The sequence below is a fragment of the Hypanus sabinus genome, chromosome 5 (assembly GCF_030144855.1).
Source record: "Hypanus sabinus isolate sHypSab1 chromosome 5, sHypSab1.hap1, whole genome shotgun sequence".
Taxonomy (NCBI): Eukaryota; Metazoa; Chordata; class Chondrichthyes; order Myliobatiformes; family Dasyatidae; genus Hypanus; species Hypanus sabinus.
The window spans coordinates 29,587,031-29,611,531 of record NC_082710.1 but is presented as its reverse complement, the minus strand read 5'-3'; the positions used below and the strand labels follow the sequence as shown (position 1 = coordinate 29,611,531).

General features: G+C 37.1%; 1 protein-coding gene across 5 annotated transcripts in view; it reads right to left on the bottom strand.

Annotated features, from left to right (window-relative positions):
- The window catches only part of srfbp1 (serum response factor binding protein 1), a 195,306-nt gene that overhangs the window by 16,972 nt on the left and 153,833 nt on the right, over positions 1-24,501 (bottom strand). Inside the window, exon 3 of one of the 5 annotated variants that reach the window (XM_059969640.1) lies at positions 1,120-1,321. The exons of 3 other annotated variants lie outside the window; for them this stretch is intronic. In XM_059969640.1, the coding sequence (XP_059825623.1) occupies positions 1,120-1,236 (117 nt within the window). In that variant the 5' untranslated portion in view covers positions 1,237-1,321. The remainder of the gene's footprint in view (positions 1-1,119; positions 1,322-24,501) is intronic. One more of the 5 variants, XM_059969641.1, reaches the window with a different exon arrangement.

Here is a 24,501-nt window from a genome sequence, read left to right as displayed (position 1 = left end):
CATTACGCTTGTATAACCATACTCCATTTATCCAAGTACCTTATCAACTGAGTGGAAATGAATCCATGGAGATCCTCGTTGTCTTTTGTTCATGAGAGTAAGAAATACACTTCACTCAATATGATTTGCTATGATTACATATCTGGGAACAGCTGCATTTGGTTGAACGTGAACTGTAAATCTTCACGGTTCAACAACAATAAATTCCATTTCAAACTGAGGCAAATCTGGACAGTTTGTAGATTATGCTGATAGAGTTTAAGATATAGGCCAGATTCTGAGGGAAATTTCCTCATTTAATTAGCACCTAGTTCATGACAAGTACAAATATGACAGACTTATTGCTTGTTACTAGCAATTATGCTTCAATGACAACCAAATATTAAACTCCATGGGAATAATTAGGACCCTTCCCCAATGATTTGATGGAACAGAATGGGATTAAAAGACATACTAATTTACTGTGAATTGCTTAAATGTATTTGAATATTTGGATATTTATACTTTTTGATGTTTTAAAGTTATTTTTTCTTAATTTAAAAGGATCTAATTTTATTAGTTTGATATAATATTGAATGTTTCTAAATGATGAACCAGCTGCTAAAGTTTTTAATGAGCATTTTTGTGGGAGTGAACGTTCTGCCTCCATATCCCACCACCAACTCTTGTGCAACAGGATTTTTAAGCAAAAGACATAGCCAGGCCTTCCAATAAGTTATGTTCTGGGGATCTGCACATGGAATGCATCATGTTTCTTCACAGGTCATCTGTGTGCATGGGTGGCTCATCTCTGACCACAACTTCTGGGCAGGTTATGCTTCCATTTCACTGTTTGTTATTTCACTCCACTCCATGAATCTTTGCACTTTCCTATGCTATGCAGTGTGGTTACCTATGTGACACTCCACCAATTTCAATTCCACTGAAGACATTATACAAGTACAGTATATTTCATTTAAATATTAAATTATTTTACTGTACTTAGACACCCAATAATATACTTAAACTTGAAGAGTAATTAGTGCTGTTGTGCTGAGTTTTAACCTATGTCAAATACAAATTTTTTAGGCTATTTGATTTCAATGATGTGCAGGTTTAGTAATGAAGAATTTTGTTTACTTGCGCAAGAGGGTTCAAGAATGAAAAATGGCAGGGTGGTTTTGGAGTTTGTCTTGATGCATGCTGGTTTCTTCGGTGGTGAATATCTTCTGCATTTTCCAGTCCTCTTCTATTCATTGCTTCTTGCCTCACATTAACCAGTGCAAGAATTAAATCAGTAAAATTAATGCCAGTTCAACTGTTCGATGCTGTTGTTTTTCTGCTGAATTGGAATGAAAAACACTTATTGACAAATAATTTTCCAGATCCTGTGGAACATGCCTTTTAAATTATTGCTTTCATCTTAGAACATGTGCAGCTCAGAAACTCTACTCAGTATTGCCAATTTCTGTGTCAAAGCTGATACATCACTAGGTTTTGAAAGATCTGGTATTAAGCAATCAACTGCACATCATATAATACCTTTGGGAAGAATGAGCAATTTATTATTCATCATTTTATATAAAATAACTCAATAAGTAGTTTGCAAGCACATTGGAGTTAACAAAGAACTACTATGCATCCTAATTGAACTAAAGGTTTCAAATCCATTTACAACTGTACATTCAATAATCATATTGAACCAGAGGCACAAATATTCCAGACACTATTTACATTCTATGTGATATTTTAAGGAATTTGTTACTGTGGAAAGATACACAATCTAGACACATTTTTTCAGCTATATTAGTATTTAAAACTAGCAAATGTCAGGTTTGATGCAACACTGCAGACACTGGGTTTATAACCAGCTGCAGATCTGACTAAAAGTATGCTTACTCAGTGCAGTAATTCAAGAAAATCTGTATCTGTAAAAACCTGCATCTTAAACTAAAGTTCTGTCATAAACAACATTAAAAACAGACAATAACTATTGCTAACAATACCACACTCAGCAAGTTTTCTGATTACAAGATTGTGGGTACACACAGGAAAATAGAATACAGTGGATTCCTGTTAATTGGGTCATTGGTTAATCAGGGTGGCCGTTTATTTGGGACAATTCTTAAAGAACAAAAATGATACAAGAAAATAGTTGAGATTTCCTTTGTTTATTTGTGACACTACTCTGCTTAATTGGGTTGGGAGATGTTGCCAAAGTTCCAAAATAGCACCAGTCGTGTGCAATGCTTGGAGTGAACTGATTTAAAATAGCGTCAGTTGATAAAATAGCATCAGCTGTGTGTGTTTGTGTTTAAAAAGCAGTGATTTTTGCCACTGATAGTTGGCGAGAAATGAGGTTTAAAAAAAATTAGAATTGTTTTGCTCACTGTGGATTCAAACATTCAGGCTTGGAGATGCCAGAAATGGCCTGGACTAATGATTTCACTACTTCAACAAATTAGGTACTACAAAGAATCTGAAGGCATCTATAATCATCTTGAATGTTAGAATGAAAATGAAGATTTGGAGGATGCAATCATCAAACGTATTGTATGAAGGCTGTCCATTATCTGTACAAGGTGTTTATGTTCATACGTACACAGTCTATCAAAAGAACATGCATAAATTCCTCCATCGTTTAAAGTTCAAAGTAAAATTTATTATCAGAGCATATACATTTTACCACATACAATCCTGAGATTGTTTCTCTGCAGGCATACTTAGCAAATCGAGAGAACAGTAACTGTAAACAGGACCTGTGAACTGTAAGCTTCAGTAACCATAAATAAACTGCAAGTGCAAATAAATATGTAGCTATAAACAATGAGCATGAAAAAACAAGATAAAAGAACCCTTAGAAGAGTGTCGTTATCCCCCTTTGTTCAAGATGGTTGTAACTGTTCTTGAACCTGCTGGTGCAAATCCTGAAGCACCTGTACCTTCTACTTGATTGCAGCAGTGAGAAAAAAGCATGGTTTTTGAAGATGGATACTGCTTTTGTACGGCAACGTTTCGTGTACATGTGCTCAATGGTCGGGAGGGTTTTACCCATGATGTACTGGACCAAATCCACTACCATTTGTAGGATTTCCTGCTCAAAGGCTTTGGTGTTCTCATACCAGGCTGTAATGCAGCCAATCAGCACCCTTTCTACCACTGATCCATAGAAATTTGCCGATGCTTTAGATGACATGCTCAATCTCCAGAGACTCCTGAGGAAGTGGAGGCGCTGTCATGTTTTCTTTGCAATTATATTTATATGATAGGTCCAGGACAGGTCCTCTGAGATAGTGACACCCAGGAATTTAAAGTTACTGACCTTCTCCACCTCCAATCCTCTGATGATTACAGGCTTATGGACCTCTAGTTTCCCCCTCCTAAAGTCTACTATCAGTCCCTTGGCCTTAATGTCATTAAGTGAGTGTTATTACACCACACAGCCAAATTATCTACTTCCTGTGTGCTGATTCATCACCACCTTTGATACAGCCCACAACAGTGGTATCATCAGTAAACTTGTATATGGTGTTTAAGTTGTACTTAGCCACACAGTCATAGGTGTAAAAGCAGGTGGAGTAGGGGGCAAGCATGCATCCCTGCAGTGCTCCTGTGCTGATAGAGATTAAGGAGATGTTTTTGCCAATCCAAATTGACTGAGGTCATTGTGAGGAAATCCAGTATTGAACTGTACAAGGGAATATTCAGGCCTAGGTCTTGGAGTTTACTAATTAGTTTTGAGGGGGCTGATGGTGTTAAGTGCTGAGCTGCAACTGATAAAGAGCATCCCAACGTATGCATCTTTGCTGTCTAGATGTTCCAGGGTTGTGTGAACTACTCTCGATTAACTATTAGGAACTACAGTTTAATAGTACTGTAATAGTATTGTTGGTGCTCTAATTTGCATTGTATTTCATTTAAATACATAGTTTATTACTCAGTAAATGGTAGTTTGTCTTTTTTTATACTATACCTTTTTTTAAAATAACTATTTCCATGAATCTTCAACTAATTGAGGCAACCACCTAATTGGGCAAAATATACTCGTCCGGATATGTCCCAATTAACTGGAATCCACAGTACACGTAAAATTATCCTTTTAAGGGTTTGTTCAGGGCATCAGTTGAGGTGAGTGAGGAAGGCTTGTAGGGGTAGTAGAGATGTACTGGTTTGAGCAATGGATAGAGAGATGACTGAGTAGTGGATGGATGAGAAGGAACTGGCCATGAGGGGAGATGATCAAAAGGAATTATGAAGCTCATACACAGTGGAGTTCAGATGTTTGATATTAAAATTATGAGTACTGCCATTTACTACACATCTGCAACATTCTTATGGCTGTCTCCATTCATGTTTGAATATTACATACAGGGATGATTTACAATAGCGCCTGATATTGTTTTAAAATAATTCTAAAACTAATACAAAAAATGGTGTCGTGCAGCTGAAATTCTTGGGATAAAAATTGAAGACAGAGCTCAATTTACCTGCTCAGGGGAAGCTAAAAGATTTTACGACATATTTTTGAAGATCAGAGGGTACACCCTATTCCATGGCCAATGCACAGATACTAAAACATTACAGGAAGAAGTTCCTCTCCGCAACTAATGATTATCCTTTGTAGAATATACTCACTTCTGCACATCAGATCCCTTGATTTCAACGCATTAGGACATGCAGGTGAGTCCAGCCAGTCAGATCCACAAACATGGTATGTGTGGTGCTGATAATTTAGAACTAGGAAATAATTAGAATTTTTCTGCCATTAACTCTGGCTCACTCTGCTGTTGTGAAACCTCAGAGGACAATTTTTTTGCTGTGACTGGTTGCAAAATATGTGGCTGATCTTCAAGTACTTTCTTGGCAATAGGATACCTTAAGGATGTGAAAACACTTTACATGTCTGTTCATTGTATTTGACTTTAAATAACTATGACACGAATAGTAATATGGTTTTCACTGGATGCATTACATTTGGTAGCTAAATGGGAACTACTGTCTGTAGGCTTTACCCAGACTCCCACAAATGGGTCATAATCACACTAAGGATGTCTCACTTGAAGCTGTAAGTAAAGTAATCTCTAGCCAATAACATCATAGAAATAATACCAAATTACTTGTAAAACATCTTGAATAACTGACCTTGTTACCATAGCAAGGATTAAGTTATGATTCATCATGTGTCAACCTTGCTGTCTGGATTTCTAAACAGCAGTCTGCTCAACTCCTAGCATTTAAGATATACCTGTGCCTACTAGTGAACCTGACTATTGTTTACATTTTACAATCCACAGTACAGCTGCCTGAACTTTTCACATTGTTCATTGCTTTTATGTACATTGAGATACAGAGCAAAACAACACTGCTGTTAATTTATGTCGCAAAAATTCAACCATTTAGCACTATTGATGTTTCGCCTGAGATATTTAAGTATTTACTTATTGAGATACAGTGTGGATTAGGCACTTCAAGCCGCACCACCCAGCAACCCCTGATTTAACCCTAGCCTAATTACAGGACAATTTGCAGTGACCAATTAACCTACTGTGGGAGGAAATCAGAGCACCAGAGGAAAACCACGTATTCCTAATGAGGAGGGTGCACAGACTCTCTGCAGATGATGTCAGAACTGAACTCTGATGCCCTGAGCTTTAATAGTTTTGTGCTAACCGCTATGCTATCTTGGCACCCCTGAGTCAACAATTAAAAGTTTAGCCCAAAAGATCTCTAATAGCAAACAAAAATACAGAATGTGAGAAGTATGTAGAAATCTTAGTAGAAATCTTAGTCAAATCTTAGTCAATTTGCTTTGTACACAGAGGTCAGATTACCATAGCCTACTGACAGTAGTGGATGTCTTTGATCTACAGTGTAGAATTCATCTTACCAGAGACAGAGAGCTTACAGTGTTGCTCAATATTATAAGGTGCCAACAGAATTACCATAATTCACATACATCATTTGTGCTAGATAAATTATAGCCCAATTCACTACGTTCTAATTTGGGCAGACCACAGTATTTTCTTTCACAGTGAAAATGGGCATCAAGGGGAAAACAACATTCCAGTGGTTGGAGTTATAATACCTCACACTATGTATGATGGCTGGTGTTGAAGGTCAATCCACCCAGCCCTAGAACATTACTGAAGGAGTTCCTCTGGGTACTGTCCTACACCCTACGATCCTCAGTTCTCTCATCAATGATCTTCCTTCCATTTGATCAGAAGCAGAGATGTTTGCTGAGGATAGCACAATGTTCAATTCTACTCACAACTCCTTGGTAAATTAGGCCAACCATGCCTGCATGCAGCAAGGTCAACATCCAGGCAGGGCTCATAGTGGCAAATAAAATTCACACCAAAAAGTTACAGTCAATAACAATCTTCAATCCAATCTCCAAATAACCTTGTCCTGGCAGCAACTGCAGTACCACTGCCAAGTCCCCTCCATTAATATCATGACAGTCACTATCAGTTACAAAGTCAACAGCGAATCGCAGCTATAAAAGTATAGTTGCTGCCTAAGCTGCCGAGTCCCTCCAGCATTTTGTGTGTTGCTCTGGATTCCTGGCGTCTACAGAATCTCTTGTGCTTACACTGCAAATATATACATAATTATATGAAAACATTTTTGTCCACACCCAAAATATTGAACTAAACTATGCATTGGAACTACTGAAACCTTATTTAATCACCTGTCATCTTTAAGAGTATAACAACAAGAGACTTTGAATTGTGTCCAGAATTCAAGAATTTCCTCACCTTTCCAAAAACAGGCACAAAAGTCTTGATGCTCATAATCATTATATTTCAGAGCAACCCTTGAATTTACAAGATAGTTATTATCTTTCTCTTCCAAAAATGCACATTTCTGTGCATAAAATTATATATATTTAAGTATTTCACTTAACACATTGAAACATGTTACAGAAGCATGACTGAAACACGATGCATGAAAGGGACTACAACCAACAACCAAAATAAAATTTGCCAAGCATAGTAACACGTAATATTAACAATACTAGGCCATGCACTGTACTTATTTTATATTGACATCCCTGCAATTTCATCACCTTACTTTCTCAACATCAAATTCTAAGTACACAGTGTAAAAGCAGCACTTGTCGTGTAATGTCTGCACATTCTCCCAGTGACAATGTGGATTTCCACTAGGATTTGTTTTCCCTCCCATATGCCAAAGGCATGTGAGTTGATAAATTAATTGGCCATTGTAAATTGCCCCATTTCTAGGTGAGTGGTAGAATCTGACAGCAGCTTATGGGAATATGGGAGAAGAAACTTGATTCATGCAAGTGTGTGCTTGATGGCTGTCAGGGACTAAGTGTGTCAAAGGGGCCCCTTCTGTGCTAAGATATCACTCTAAAATTACCAGTTACATAAAGGAAACAGTTTTTCTCTCCAAATCAAGCCTGGAGTTATCGTGCGTTCAATGTTATAGTCAGCAACTTCTACAATGATAAAACAAGCTTACAGGCATTGAAGCAAGTCAGCTGAGCACAAGTAGGCCATGCCAGAATTTATACTTCACTGAAGTCTACTGACTATCCTCCATCTAAATTTACTGGTTTGATGCCCGATTGACTTCTCACAAATGCTTATCCAGTCTTCCATCACATCCATAAATATTATTCCCTTCAATCACATGCTCAGGTAACATGTTCCATATTCCCACCACTCCTTGGATAAAAACATTTCTAATGACATTTTTATTATTTCATGTTGACAACTTCTAAGCAGGCTCTTCCACACAAGTGAAGTTCTCTCTGCATCCGCTCTCTAAAGACTCCTCATAATTTAAAATAGTCTCTATTAAGGCATCCCTCTGCTTTCTTTTCTCTCTGATTAGTTCTGTTTTTGTTTGCATCTGTTACATCTGTTAACAATGTAACAACCTTGTAAACAGAGTTTAGCACCATGCTGAAAACTGCTTTAACAATTTGCTGTTTCTTGGACTCACAGCTCAGTGGACCTACTTGCACTCCAGTGTTTTGTTTGTCTTGGCATCTGCTGCTATACAGTTCAACAACACTTTCAATGTCTGGTCCACTAGCACAGGCAAACCTTTTTCCGTCTGCACTTAATGGTACAGTCCCCAATAGGAAACCACAGTTATAATTTTTGGTACTAATAGGCAATGCTTTACATTAACATTAACTATAATGTAATATTTCGCCTGCCAGGTTGCTAAGTGCTTGACTGATGTAAATTGCTTCAGAGGAACTCATATTTGCAAATGCTTTTGTGCTGTTCACATCTTAAAATGTTCTATTTATAGCTAGTCTTAAAAACCAAAGGCTAACTGCTTAATAAGCAATCAAATTTTCTTGTAAAAAATCACCTGAGGATTCATTTTTGGGTCAGAATGCTGTGGTTCCCTTGAATTGTTTGCATGAATTGTATTTTTTTTCTTTCTCTTGCACATCAAGTGTTGGTTCTTTTATTTAAATTGGGTTATTTGGTTTCTTGCTTTGTGGCCACCTGTGAGCAAGCAAATCTCGAAGTTGAATAATTTATACATTCTTTGATAATACATGTTCTTGAATATTGAACTTGAATCCTCCTCCTGCTGAACAGAGCAAAAAAAAAATCTCCTAGTCCACACATTGCATTCCATTTAGCCTCTGTATTCAATGGATTATTTCTTATAATTTCTGTCAGCTCCAACAAGATTCCACAACCAGGCACATATTTTCCTTCTTAAGTGTTCCAAAGGACTCATCACCTTCACTAGTCCCTTGTTCATTCTATCACTCCTCCTCATTTGTCATTTTCCCAGACAACCACATCAGATGCAACACTTGTCCTTTTACTGTGTCCCCTCCCACCAATCAGGTACCTATGTGGTCTTTCTGGATGAAGCTGCTACCTGCTTACTCTCCTTCCAACTTATTGTATTGCACTGTTCACAAATGACCTCCTCTACATCAGAGAAATTAAATGCCAAATGGGTGACCATTGGAGCATCTGGATTCAATCTGTAGAAGGGACCCAAATTCCTGGTTGCTTGCCATTTTGACTCACAAGTGGAATGTGATTTGGTTTACTATTGTCATGTGTACCAAAGTACAGTGTTCATACAGATCAAATCATTACGCAGTGCATTGAGGTAGCATAAGGGAAAACAAATAATGCAGAATACAGTGCAGTGCAAGTAGACAATACGGTGCCAAATCGTAACAAGGCAGATTGTGAGGTCAAGAATCCATCTCATCATACTAGAGAACCATTCAGCAGTTTTAAAACAGTGAGGTAGAAGCTGTCCTTAAGCCTGGTGGTGCATATAAGTGCATAAGACATTGGACCAGAATTAGGCCATTCAGTCCATTGAGTCTGCTCCACCATTCCATTATGGCCAATCCCAAATCCCACTCAACCCGATGCTCACCATATCCTTTGATGCCCTTACTGATTAGGAAACAATCAACTTCCACCTTAAATATACCCACAAAATTGGCCTCGTCCACAGTCTGTGGCAGAGTATTCCACAGATTTACTAAGCTCTAGCTAAAAAAAACCGTCCTTACCTCTGTTTTAAAGCATTGCCCCTCAATTTTGAGGCTGTGCCCTCTGGTTCTGGATACCCTCACCATAGGAAACATCCTTTCCACATCTACCCTATCTAGTCCTTTCAACATTTAGTAGGTTTCAATGAGTTGCCCAAGCATTCTTCTAAATGCCAGTGAGTACAGGCCCAAAGCTGCCAAATGTTCCTCATATGTTAACCCCTTCATTCCCTGAATCCTCCTTGTGAACCTCCTTTGGATTCTCTCCTTTCTGAGATACGGGGTCCAAAACTGTTGACAATACTCCCAAGTGCGGCCTGAACAATCTCTTATAAGGGCTCATCGTCATCCCCTTGCTTTTATATTCTATTCCTCTTGAAATAAATGTCAACATTGCAGTTGCCTTCTTTACCACAGAGTCAACCTGTAAATTAACCTTCTTGAAGTCTCGCACAAGGACTTGTAAGTCCCTTTACACCTCTGATGTTTGAACCTTCTCCCCATTTAGATAACAGTCCGCACTATTGTTTCTTTTACCAAAATGCATTACCATCCATTCCCCAACACTGTATTCCATCTGACACTTTTTTGCTCATACTCCCAATCTAAGTCCTGCTGCAATCACGTTGCTTCCTCAGCACTACCTATCCCTCCACCCATCTTCGTATCATCCACAAACTTTGCCACAAAACCTTCAATTCCATTATCCAAATTACTGACAAACAATGTGAAAAGTAGTGGTCCTAATACTGACCCCAGAGGAACACCACTAGTCACTAGCAGCCAACCAGAAAAGGGACCTTTTATATCTTCTGCCCGATGGGAAAAGGAAGAAGGGAGAATGTCTGGGATGGGTGGGGTCATTGATTACGTTGGTTGCTTTACTGAGACAGCAAGTAGTACAGTGTCTATGGAGGAGATTATGATGTGCTGAGTTGCATCCACAGCCTGCAGTTTCTTGCAGTCACTGGCACAATAGTTGCCGTAACCAAACCATGATGCACCCAGATAGGATACTTTCTACGTGGATCGGTAAAAATTGAGAATGGGTTGACGGGGCCAAGCCAAATTTCTTTAGCCCTCTGAGAAAGTATTCGCTGGTGAGTTTCTAGGGTGTGGTGCCTGCACAGCTGGACCAGGACAGGTTATTAGTGACATTCACTTCTGGAAACTGAACTACTTACAGCCTCCTGCAATGTCACAATGCCCAATGCAAATTCAGGAGACTACAGCTCATCCTTTGTCTGGGGATGTTGTAGTTTGCACGTCTCAATGTTCTCCAACTTTAAGTAATCTGCCACTTCTATCTGTTTATGTGAAAACTGGCCATTTCTGCCTGCTATCCTTTTCTGCTTTTTCATATATACAGTATAGTCAAGACCATGAAACTGCTGATGCAAAACAGGAGACGCTGATACATAATAGATTAAGCAAATGTGTCAAAATGGGAAACAGATTCAATACAGTAATGCTATAAGAAAATAAGAGGCAATCTAGGACCAGGGACATCAAAATTAAAGAGTCTGGCTGTTTAAGAATGAAGTCAGGACACATTCCACATGCAAAGTGTTAAAGATATTTTGAACATTCTTATACAAAAGACAACCAGTCCTGCCCCAATCATTAAAGTTATCAAAGTCAGATAGAATGAATTAATTCATATTCTTAGTCTTTATAACATATGGACTTCATATTCAGATCACAGATTTATATAGCAAAGGAAGAGAATATTTACATCCATGCTGGATCTTTGAAAATGCTATCCAAATAATCTCACTTCCATGCTCTTTCCTCTTAGTCTTGCAAATTTCTTACTCTGAGCTACTGAGACAATTCCTTTTAGTATGTTGCAACTGACCTCCTTTCTGCCTATTTTTTAGCTATCATGCTCCAGATCAAAAATCTGTTACAGAAAATGAGGAGTTTCCTGTATCCCTGGATTATTTGCTAGTTTTAGTTCTGTTCTGGTTCCCAACTCTGATGTTAAAAGTATTCTTTACTACTGCTCTATTTAAAAAAAAGGCATTTTGAGTAGCAACATTAAATCTCCGTAGACATCTTTACTCCAAAGAGAAAATATCATTTCTAATCTTTCCACATGACAGAAGCCCCTTATATTAGTAGCATTCTGATAAATCATAAATTGTACCCCAAGGGTTTGACATCTTTCCTGAATTATGGTGTTTGGAATAGGTCACAATACTCCAGCTGAAGCTTAATAATAATTTATGATATGCTTGTTATTGCTTTTCTTTTTTGCATCCAAAGAGGGAAAAAAATCTGGAAGAATTATTGTCCACATTAAAGTTACACTGATACAGATTTTCACAGAAAGATATAAATTTGTAACAAAAAGTGTTTTCAATTATTTTCCCCACACTAAAAGAGTTTTTAATACCAAAATATAGCAAAAAATTGAATACTGCATTATTTGCTAAGAAGTTCATGTTCACGAATATTAGCAGGTAAATACTATAGTTTGTTGCTCCTAATATGGTTCATCTAGGCAATTAGCTTTTTTTCACCTACAACCTATTATTTCACTGTACTGATCATTGACAACACTTGGGAGGCTGATAATCCTTTCACATCCCTACTTAGTTAGTTTAGGTCACTAGCAAACTCAAGTGTGTCACCAAAACCAGATCATTTTACTTTGTCTTTGCTCCCTCCAACCAAAGTGATACAGACATATTTATTTGATTCCACTAATCATCTTATGATAGGACCACTAGAAAATGAGACAGCAGAAATAATAACGGGGGATAAGGAGATGAACTAAATGAGTATTTTGCATCCGTCTTCATTGTGGAAGACACTAGCAATGTGCCAGATGTTGTACTGTGTGAAGGAAGAGATGTGAGTGCAGTTACTAATACAAGGGAGAATGTGCTCATAAAGCTGTAAGAGCTAAAAGTACACAAGTCACCCCAGAGCAGATGAACTGAATCCTAGGGTTCTGAAAGAGGTAGCGATAGAGATTGTGGTGGCATCAGCAATGATCTTTCAAAAATCATTGGATTCTAACATGGTGCCAGAGGACTAGAAAATTGCCAAAGTCACTCCAGTCTTTAAGAAAGGAGGAGGGCAGCAGAAAGAAAATTATAGACCAGTTATCCTGACCTTAGTGGTTGGGAAGATGTTGGAATCAATCGTCAAGGACAAGGTGATGGAGTACTTGGTGATACAGAACAAGATAGGACAAAGTCAGTATGATTTCCTTAAGGTAAAATCCTGCTGGACAAACTTGTAGGAATTCTTTGAGGAGGTTACAAGTAGGATAGATAAAGGGGATGCAGTGGATATTGTATATTTGGACTTCAACAAGGCCTTCAACAAGGTGTCACCATGAGGCTGCTGACCAAATTAGGAGCCCATGTTATTACACAGGGAAGTTACTAACATGGTTAGAACATTGGCTGATTGGAAGAAGACAGCGAGTGGGAATAAAAGCATTCTTGTCTGGTTGGCTGCTAGTGACTACTGGTGTTCCACAGGGGCCAGTGTTGGGACCACTTCTTTTTAAGCTGTATATAAATGATTTAGATGATGAAATAGATTGCTTTGTTGCCAAGTTTGCTGATGATATGAAGATTGGTGGAGGGGCAGGTAGTGTTGAGGAAACAGGTAGAATGCAGAAAGACTTAGACAGATTATGAGAATGGGCAAGAAAGTGGCAAATGAAATATAATGTTGGAAAATGCAGTCATGCGCTTTGGTAGTAGAAATAAATGTGTGGACTATTTTCTAAACAGGGAGAACATACAAAAATCTGAGATGCAAAACAGCCTGGGAGTCCTTGTGCAGAACACCCCAAATGTTAACTTGCAGGTTCAGTCGGTGGCGAGGAAGGCAAATGCAATGTTAGCATTCATTTCAAGAGGTCTAGAATACAAGAGCAGGGATGTGACGCTGAGGCTTTATAAGGCACTAGTGATGCCTTACCTTGAGTACTGTGTACAGTTTTGGGCTCCGCTTCTAAGAAAAGATGTGCTGTCATTGGATAGAGTCCAGTGAAGGTTCACAAGGATGATTCCAATAAAAGGAATCATACGTGGAACATTTGATGGCTCTGGGTCTATACTAGCTGGAATTTAGGATGGGGAGGGGGATCTCATTGAAACCTTTCAAATGTTGAGAGGTCTAGACAGAGTAGATGTGGAAAGTATGTTTCCTGTGGTGGGAGAGTCTAGGACAAGAGGGCACAGCTTCAGGATAGAGGGGTGTCCATTCAAAACACAGATGTGGAGAAATTTCTTTAGCCAAAGGGAGGTGCATCTGTGGAATTTGTTGCCATGTGCAGCTGCGGAGGCCAGGCTATTGGGTGTATTTAAGGCAGAGACTAATTGGTTCTTTATTGGACATGACATCAAAGGTTACTGGGAGAAGGCCCGGAAATGGGTTTGAGGAGGAGAAAAAAATCAGCCACGATTGAATGGCGGAGCAGACTTGATGGGCCAAATTGCCCAATTCTTCTCCTAATTCTTAAGGTCTATGGTCTCTCCAGCGTCTTCACTCCTCATCACCCGCTGAAAAAAGACCAAGTCTAAACTTAGTGACCCTCACAAACCTCTCCCTCCCAGCCTTCTCTAGAACCTTCTCCCAGTTCCACCATCCTAACTTCCACTACCAACCCACATTCCTAAGCATCCCTTATTCTTAACGGGAACACAGAGAGACTGAAAGCAGAACAGACTGCTCTTACAGCATAGCTAAAATGAAATATCTACAGCATAGCAGTAAAAATGTGAACCAAGGCATTACATATACAGAAATTCTTCTTTAAACTGCATATTTAGGAGATGGAATTTGTTTAATACTATTGTTTATTAAACTTAAATTTGTAAGTCAGCAGCTTCTCACATCTGGTATTCAAATTAAGTTTAGCAAGGCTTTTTTTCATAAGCCAGATGTCAATCTTTAATAAATTTTCCTGCCAATTTCCAGTGTAAATTATTCCTAATAGTATGGCATTCACTATATCCCTTTTAAGGTTATGACAATACAGTAGAACTTCTGGGACCTGTCACTTGTTGAATTTAATTCACATTAGAATATTGGTAAACTCAGAGAGAGTAAGCTAAATCTTTCTGACATAGGAATGCTGTCTGGCAGATCACACCCTTCCCTCATCTCTACTCTTCACTCCGCACACAAAAAAAACCTGTTAAGAGAATCAGAATGACCAGTTTTATTGATCCTGAAAGGCCTCAGATGCTCGGGGCATGTTTGAAAACAATGGTAATTAGCAAAGCTCTATTCCAGTATGTTGGTTGCTGACTCCGCAAGGATATTTAAATATATATCAATGTTTCTCCAAAATTAAAAACAGCCTCAAATGAATAATAAATTATGAAGAAAAAAATTACAATTTCTGGAAGTACGATTTAAACATAAACAAAATCAAAATTAAAATATTGTCTATTTTACAGCCCTACAATCTGCTATATAAGCAACTGAGCTTTTTTCTACCTGGCATAGAATCCAAAATCCACTTCCCTAATGAGGGTTAATTTTGGTCACTGTTGCTGGGCTTCAAGGAGAGCCTAGTCAAGAGGACTTTGATTGATATGATACCCACACCTGATAGTGACTGTGACTATGCATGTGTAATAGTCCCAGACTTGCATCTAAATAGGCAAATATTGTCAATTATGTTCAGCTGTCATTTCTGCACTCAAGTTGGATTGCTGGTAAGAATTGTCAATGAGTCTTTGTTTCCATACCAGTAGGCATCAGAAACCCCTTGTGAAGGAATAGTAAATGAACACAGTACAATAAATCAGTGTTACTTGTTAATCTCACAAAACCAGAGTTAAAAAATGTTTTTGCAGTTCAATACATAACTAATTACCTTACCAGAGCTGTTAATAGAGAGACTAGAGTTCAAAAATCTGAAGCTAGTTTGTTTTTACATGGAAAACAAATAGTTGGACTCACACTGTCAGGTGTGATTGATGTTAGAGAACACCGCGTTCCAGTATCAAAACGGGAATTCAAGAATTTCACAACATTCCAGTTTATTCTTTGGCTTTCCGTTGCAAACATTTTTAAAAACCACTTAACTAGAAACCATTTGTATAGCTTCCATAAAGAAACACAGTCATAAGCTAAACAGAACAAATTTCCACATGAGTATGCTTGCACCCTTTTAGGAGCGCTGTGTATTAAGTGCTTATAAAGTGTTTTTTGTTAAATAAGGTTAATATTGAAACTTCACAGAATGAATTTTACATTTTAAAGTTGAAGTCATTTTTAATTTTTTACATAAATATAACTGTATTCTTTAAATAGTAATCATAATTATTAAACAGCAAATATTTAATTTAGGTAGACAATTTTGGTGCAATGCTAGAAAGGGGCACGTTTCTAGAATGTCATGATCTCTATTATTTTCCTAAAAACTCTCATGTCCCTGTGGCATTTTTCACCATTAAATCAATTTGCTAGAAACGGGCACTGTGATGACATTATTAAGTGCTGTTGACAAAGAAGCAAAAATTTACTTTCTCCTAATCTTTAAAAAAGAATCAGCCTGAAGACTAGCGTAAGTAAAAAACACAAAACTGTCTGAGAAATATATAAAACAAATTGGAAGAACCAGCAAAACCTATGAGCAGGTGTCGACATTGTCCTTAAAGCGTATTTCACTATTCAATTAAATCATGGTTGATTATAGCAACTCTAAAAATATAATAATATTAGATCAGAATAAAGTTGCATTGTGTATATGAAGTACAGATATATTTCTCTGGATGGTAATAGAAAGACAGAATGTACTTATTTATAGTCAAACATTTTTCTCACAGTCACAACATAAAAACTCACTTTCTCCTTTAATTTTTTTTACATTATTTTGATATTTTCAAATGAGGTTAATCCTGGGGTGAAAGGACTGCATGTGCGTGGGTGAGAGGGAGGAACGAGCTTTGTTTTTTGCTGTTGTTGTTTTGTTGTTGATTGTTTTCTGCCAAGCATTGTGGGTAAGCTATGCTGATGTCAGAATATGTGGAAAAGCCTGTGGCTGGCCCCTCAGCACGCCCTCCCTCTGGTGCACAGGTTACCGCAAATGACACAATTGCTGCATGTTTCGATGTACACACAATAAATAAGCTTGAATCTTGAAGTTATCTAGAACTACTGATACTGATGACACCTTAAATAAAAGACATTAGCAAATATACATTAATGGTTATAGTTAAGAGCATACACTGTCATTTCTTTGAAGGACTCCTACAGTGTGAAAGGTGCTCCTTTTCAAGCAACAATATTTTAAAAGCTCAGCTGAGTTGTCCCAATATCCCAGCCCATGGCAATATTTATCAGCATGGTAGAGTGGCGATGTTCCATGCAAGCTGGAGTTCCAAAACATATTCAAACAGTTGGTAGCAAAATCTGACTCAATATAGGAGTTTCTGCTTTCTCTCCTTGTATCAATGAAGCTTTTAAATTGTTATATCAACATGGCATTCCACCCTGAAAGATTATTTGAAAAATTTCCAAGTATTTTTTGGTTCCTGCCTCTGTTTGACAGCATAGTGCTGTAAAATGTATCCCACCAAAATGTAATGCTTCCACTCACTACATTTAACCTGCCATCTAACTTCCAATTTTACCTGTCTGTCTATTTCCTCTTAAGGGTTGTTAAATCTTCTCGTCATGATTTACTACATCTGCAAACTATGGTTTTATGGTTTGTACCCTAATATACACAAACACAAAATCAATGACTCTGATACTTAAACTGAAGTACAGCACTCCTGTCTGAAAAATAACTGCCCACCACATCTCCCTGCTTTCTCCTCAGCCAATTTCAGGAAGCTTGAAGATAGTGGCTATTTCCACAATTCTATTTTAGCAATCTAGGATATACCCAATTTAGATCAGTTGCAAATCCAGTATTGAGGAAAAGAAAAATTTGCACTTAGTCAACACCTTTCTGTCTCGAATTGTCTCACAGTACTTCCTCGTTGATAAACTGTTACCACCAACAGCAATACCACCATTATCAAATTACCTTTCTCAGTAACGTTGGCTCAATGATACTGTCAAGGATGCCAGGGATAACTATTTTTGAAATAGCACCAATGGATATATTAAAAGGAAGCACTGTTCAGCAATTCATTTGAAAGACAGAACTTCCAAATGCAAAACATTCTGTCAATAGTGCACTGAATTTTAAGCTTACACTTATGTTCAGTTTGTCAGGGTGAGATTAAAACCAATAAATTCTTAATCTACTCAGGGGCAAAAAATCTTGTTGCATTTACCATAACATGGGTTAATATTATGTAATTAACCCGCAGATAGTGTTAAAAATGACGATCAAGAAATTACTTTGCATCAGTTATTTTTCCCTTCAAGATGTGGAATTTTGGAAAATAGGTGAATTTCAACTTATCTGACAGGTAGGAAAGAAAGCTGCAGAATTCTAGAAATTATATTCATAGCTGTACAAAGTGCAAATATGTATCAAAGAACTGGAGAACGGCTAACATGAAACCAATTTTAAAAAGATAAAGCGAGCTAAACCGGGTAATTATAGGCTAGTTATCTTATAGGGAATAGAAAATTTATAGGCTTCATACAAGATTGAAATTATCATGTTTAGATAAAGAGCAAATAGCTGGTAGACTGCATGGATTTCAAATGGACAAACATGTAAAGAAATAACTGACAGGACTGTAACAGAAATTCATCGAAGGCACTGAACATGGAGATTAAAAAAGCCTTTGTTATGATAATGTACAAAGTGATTCACAGTTGAAACAAAATGTGCAAGCTTACGAAAAATTCTAGAAGAAACACTGGAGAAGTTATAAAGTGTTTTTCAGAGTTGTTGGAAATAAACCATTTTAATTCTCTGTATCCCGATGATTTAGATCAGGGTTCCCTATCTTTTGTATGCTACGGACCAATAATATTAAGCAATGGGTCCATGGAACCCAGGTTGGGAACCCCTGATTTAGATCTAGACAGAAGAAAAATTAAATTTGCAAACTACATTAAATAAATTCTGTAGAAGATAAAAGGAAGCTGCAAAAGAGAAAACAGCAGCTGAAACACAATATATGTCCAGACATGCATGGCAATAAACACTGGTGTAAGGGAATTATTAGCAAATTTCAAGGATTTGGATCAATCAGGGAGAAGGAACATTACAAAGTTGCTGCAGGCTATCTTATTAAAATATAACAGGTGATTAGGAAAAAGAAATATAAAGATATATAAAACATTAAGTGTAAACAATGTGTAAAATAATTAATAAGAGAACAAGTCCCACACCCTTTCCCAAGTGATGTGAAGGATTAACAGCAAGTCTAAAACCAGAGTACAGAATAATTAGCACAGTAGCAAGTCTCACATCATTCTGCTCGTCGAGTACTTCGATTTACGACAACTGGCCCACAGTCTCTTAGATGTCCTTGGCACCAATCATGCTTCCAGTCCGAAGTCCGATAAGCTTGCTAATTGTCCACATTTATATAATCAAGAAGGCCCGCACTTCTTTTCTAATCTGTGCATACCAGTCAGCTACAATTCTAAAATTAATTATTCCTTAACAATAGATGTATAAGGATTTTGTATTCCCACTGAACTAGTCTCGCTTGTTGTCTAAAATCTTATCAGTCAAGACTTTACCATTGAAATGATTATCCTTGAGAAAGAAACCAAGTTATCACATTCCCATAACTGTTTATATCAGTATACTCCAAAGCCTCATGGATGAATCAAGACCTTATGCTGTACTTATCTTTCTAACTATGAGTACTGTGAATGGACTACTCTATTCCATGGAAAAAGATCTGTTTTTAACCCTCTCATTACAATTGGTTTTAAAAAAACAGCAATTATATTTGAAGGCAGACAGGATCAGTGCTGTAGAAGATCAAAGGGATTTTGGGCCACTCACTTTCAGGGCATTAAATATGATATATTAAGTAGATGTGTTGGCAAAAAAGAAACTAAATGCTTAAACATAAGCAATTCAGCAAATAAAACTCAAGTCAATAATACTCCTCTAGAAACATGAACAGAGAGCATCACGATCAGCATGGTCTATGCCTCAGTCTCACTACCTCGCTCCACCCTATTCCTGCAAATAAACTCATCACAGGAATGGAGTGTCCATGATCAGGGAGCCCCCAACCCACCACCCTGGCTCCTTTTTCCTGCTGGCATCCGGAAAAATAAACTGAGCTGGAAATGTCCTACTGTAGCTGTATCATGGAAAGGAGCACTGGTCCTATCTCCAGTGTATGTACAATGGCCTGAAAACTCAGAGACATCCAAAAATAGCTGAGAAAGATTTAAATTATTAAAAAATATAAATTTAAAAAATATTATAAAACACAAGAAAACAATTCTTAAAAATGCAACTAATACAAATTAAAATAATCAATTAAAATAAAAAAAACCCAAGCTACTTTCACTTATCCTTTTGCTTGGTGACCCCATTCAAGTAAATTTCAAAACATAAACTTCAAAGAAAATTTACTATCAAAGTATAATTATGTCACCATATACAACCCTGAGATTCATTTTCTTGTGGGCATGCTCAATAATAGAATAACCATAACAAAATCAATGAAAGACTTCATTAACTTGGGTGTTCAACCTGTATGCAAAAGACAACAAACTGTGCAAATACAGAAATAAATAATAATAACAAACACTAAGCAATAAACATCAAGAACATGAGATGACGAGTCCTTGAAAGTGAGTTAATAGGTTCTGGGAACATTTCAGTGATGGGACAAGTGAAGTTGAATGAAGTTACTCCCTTTGTTTTAAGAGCCTAATGGTTGAGGGGTAATAACTGTTTCCAAACCTGCTGGTGTGAGTCCTGAGACTCCCGTACCTTCTTCCTGATGGCAGAGGTGAGAAGGGAGCTTGTCCTGGGTGACCTGGGTCCCTGATGATGAGTGCTATTTTCACGCAACAACATTTCATGCAGACGTGTTCAATGGTGGGCAGAACTTTACATGTGATGGACTGGATCATATCCACTACTTTTTGTAGGCTTTTCCTTTCAAGCGCATTGGTGTTTCCATACTGTGATGCAGCCAATCAATATACTCTCCACTATGCATCTATGGAAGTTTGTCAGAGTTTTAGATGTTATATCAAGTCTTTACAAGCTCTGAAGGAAGTAGAGGCACTGCCACACTTTCTTCATAATTACGGTTACGTGCTGGACCCAGGATAGGGTCCTCTCAACTAGTAACACAGGGGAATATGTAACAGTTTCTTCCCCCAAGCTATCAGACTCCTCAAAACCTGAAGCCTGGACTGACACCTTGCCCTACTGTCCTGTTTATTATTTATTCTAATGCCTGCACTGTTTTTGTGCACTTTATGCAGTCCAGTGTAGGTCTGTAGTCTAGTGTAGCTTTCTCTGTTTTTTTTTATTCTGTAGTTCAGTCTAGTTTTTGTACTGTGTCATGTAACACCATGGTCCTGAAAAACGTTGTCTCAGTTTTACTATGCACTGTACCAGCAGTTATGGTCGAAATGACAAAAAAAGTTGACTCGACTTGAATTGAATTTAAAATTACTGACAGTCTCCTTTGATGAGGACTGGCTCACGTACCACTGGTTTCCTTCTCATGAATAATCTGTTCATTAGTCTTGCTGACATTGAGTACGAGGCTGTTGTTATGGCACTACTCAGCCAGATGTTCAATCTCCCTCCTATATGCTGATTCATCACCACCTTTGATTCAGCCTATGACCGTGCTGCTGTCAGCAAACTTGCCATTGGACCTGCGCTTAGCCACACAGTCATAAGTGTAAAGCAAGTAGAGTAGGGGTACATTGGCCCAGCGTAGTACCACTGAGGGTTTATCATGAAATACACATCTCCACCCTTTGCCTTTTCCAAATCAGCAGTTCGGTCCATTCAGTAAATTGAGAAGCCTTTGGGTCTCACCATTGTTAAGACGCATAAAAGAATGGCCACATCCTGAACCCCCCCCCCCCCCATGTGGAATGCCACTGTAGATCAACTAGTATTAATAAAAATTTTAGACAACTATTCCAATAAAATTCTGAGGAACCTCCTCTGTTCTGTTCTCTGTAAATGTGGGGAAATATGACACAGTTGTGCATCTCATAACTTGCATTAAAAGGCTCACTCTGTACTTGCTGACCTGCAATGATTCCTGATTAAGCAACCCCATGACTTTATCCTTTTTCATTCTTGTTTTCAAATCCTTTCAAGTTTAATAAATCCACCAAGTGGTCTTTGCTTCACTGCTGAAGAATGTCTTTCATAAACACTTTATACTGTATCATTTACACCATTTTCTGCTTTTAAATGCTCTTCAAAACTTCTTTTCATCATGTATTGGAATGTATCTATGAAGTTTTGTTTGATTAATGCTCTTTAATTTTTTTTAACCACATTAAAGGCGCTACATAATGCCATATGTACTTTGTGACACCCTTTTCATTACAGACTTCTATGCAGTTGTGCTGTTAAATAGTATATGATGCAGCACTTGTACTGATCTTTAGTCAATAGATGCAATTCAGAAGGGCAAACCTATGCAGCACATTTACTGTTTCAAATATTGACAGAAGTATATCAGGAAAATATTAAAGTTGGGAAAACATACTGAATTATCTCTTTGAGGGTATTTCACATTTAAAGATGTCTTGTAGGGCATTGTGTACCATCCAATAGTTTTTGATAACAGGGCAGTCCCAAAAAATATGATAATGATTTGCATTTTGATTTCCACAATTTCTCCAGCAAACAGGGAGGTTACTATCATAATGGGATTTCTGAGAGGGTGTAATAAAATATCTTATCAAGTTTTCCCATCCAAACTCCCTCCATTTCTGTGAACTGGTACACTTCCATTGATACCTCCATATTATTGTCCATTCTTCCTCAGATATAATTATCCCTCCTTCCTTCTCCCATTTTGTTTTAATGTATGAAGTTCAATGTGTTTTAAGATTTGACACCCCCTTATACATGCTTGAAATGATTCTACTACCATTATCTGAATTATATGCTTTTCTAAAGAGCTCTATCAAGCATGTATTTGCCTTGGTTACATTTTTAAGCGTCTTATTAACATATTGTCGCATCTGTAAATACTGATAAAAATCTTGTTTTTCTAATAAGTGTTTATCTTTAAGCATTTCAAAGCTGAACAGTGTTCCTTCTTTCATAATGTTGCAAAGAACTGTTATTCTCTTAGAGAGTATTTTGGATATATACCTCAAGAATGGTTGAAAAGAGATAAATATTTAATGAATATATTGTTGGTGGCTGGTAAAAAGACTCTTAGAAATGGTTATCACACGAGAGCTCAACTTTAAATACATGGATGGAAATTACAACGGACATTTACAAAATGCAGAAGATAACAGCATATGTTAACCATAAGCTGGAACAATTTGATTCATACTGGGGAAAAATGGTTTAACTACAAAATGCGTCATAGGCCTGATTTTATTCTCAAAAGTCAATGAATCAGTTGTTAAAAAAAAAGATCACTCCCTACTTGTACAAAGTTCTTTCCTTTTGCTTGTTTTTTCTTTCCACTCTTTTCTATAAGTGCATACCTCAGATAAGTACTTTGTGGAGATTTGTGATATATACGATTATATGATAGATATAGATATATATATAGATACACACACACACACACGTCTGAAATACATCTTATGGAAATGTTTGAAGATGAACTTCAATAAAAAATAAATTACAAAAAAAAATCTGAGTATCTTATTTATTCCCATCAAACTTCATTTTCTCCAAATATTTTGACTTTGAACTTCCTATGCTTTAGCTTGCAAGAATTTGAATATTGCAGATATACTAGGTATTAGAGACCCCAAATGATAGTAAAATAGTAGATATTGGATGTTGAAAATGATAATAAAAACTGCTGGAACTCAATAGGTTAGGCAGCAACCACAATGTGAGAAACAGAATAAATATTTCAGTTTTGATGTTCTTTCATTAGAACATCTATTCTTTGTAATTGAGTTAACTTGACCCCATTAAAAAATGGAGTAGAAGTGATGTTGTTGGCATGAGGTAATGTGATTGTCATCATTTGAACAATCATATGTCAGATGAAGATATTGTTTGTCTATGCTTTACTGGATCCAAAAATCAAAAAGTTAACTGAATGACATTGTACAGAGTTGGAAATGCAGAATGGTCACTTCATTGAGTATCAGAGCATTGAAGACACATGGATTGTCTTCATTAGACATCAGCAAGAATATTAGATAAAATCAAAGGACATTACAGATGGTATATCAGTCAAAAATCCAGAATAAAGAACAAGGTTTGTTGTATTTCTACAACAGCAATTAACTGTAAATGAACAAATTGATTATTCCTTTTTAAAAATATTGGAATTATTAAATCAAAAATAATTAATCCAAGAACCTGGTCTGAAAGGTGAAAAAAACAAAGAAAGAGAAGTCAAATGAAAGTGCTTAAGCGGAAAACAAATGTTATAGGGAACCATGAAAATATCTTGTACTAAATTTCATTACAAAAGAAATGGAGTAATTGAAACAGAAAATCAGGAGCACACTGTAGGAAACTGAAATGGCACATAACATCAGTACTAAGATGAGCAACCACAGCATAACTCTTAAGAAGACTGGTTACCGACCGCTGGATGCTTTATGGCCTAAATAATCCTAGAAGATACTTCTCTGAATATATTAAATTGCTACTGTGATTGTAACAGCTTACAAAACACAAGGGTTGTGTAAAATAAACTATATTTTTGCTTTATTACATATTACCATAAATCTGTCATTTTACATCAAGTCACTCTCATAAATATAGTACACAGACAAGACTTGATTTAGGATAAAACAGTATTTTAATGTACGTCAAACACACATATTCCATTGAAAAATAGAGTTTAAATTTAAAAAGCTTCCATCCTGTTTATGATTGATTACTATAGTGCTATCAATAGTCTTTCTGGATCATTGTGCTTGAGGAAAATATC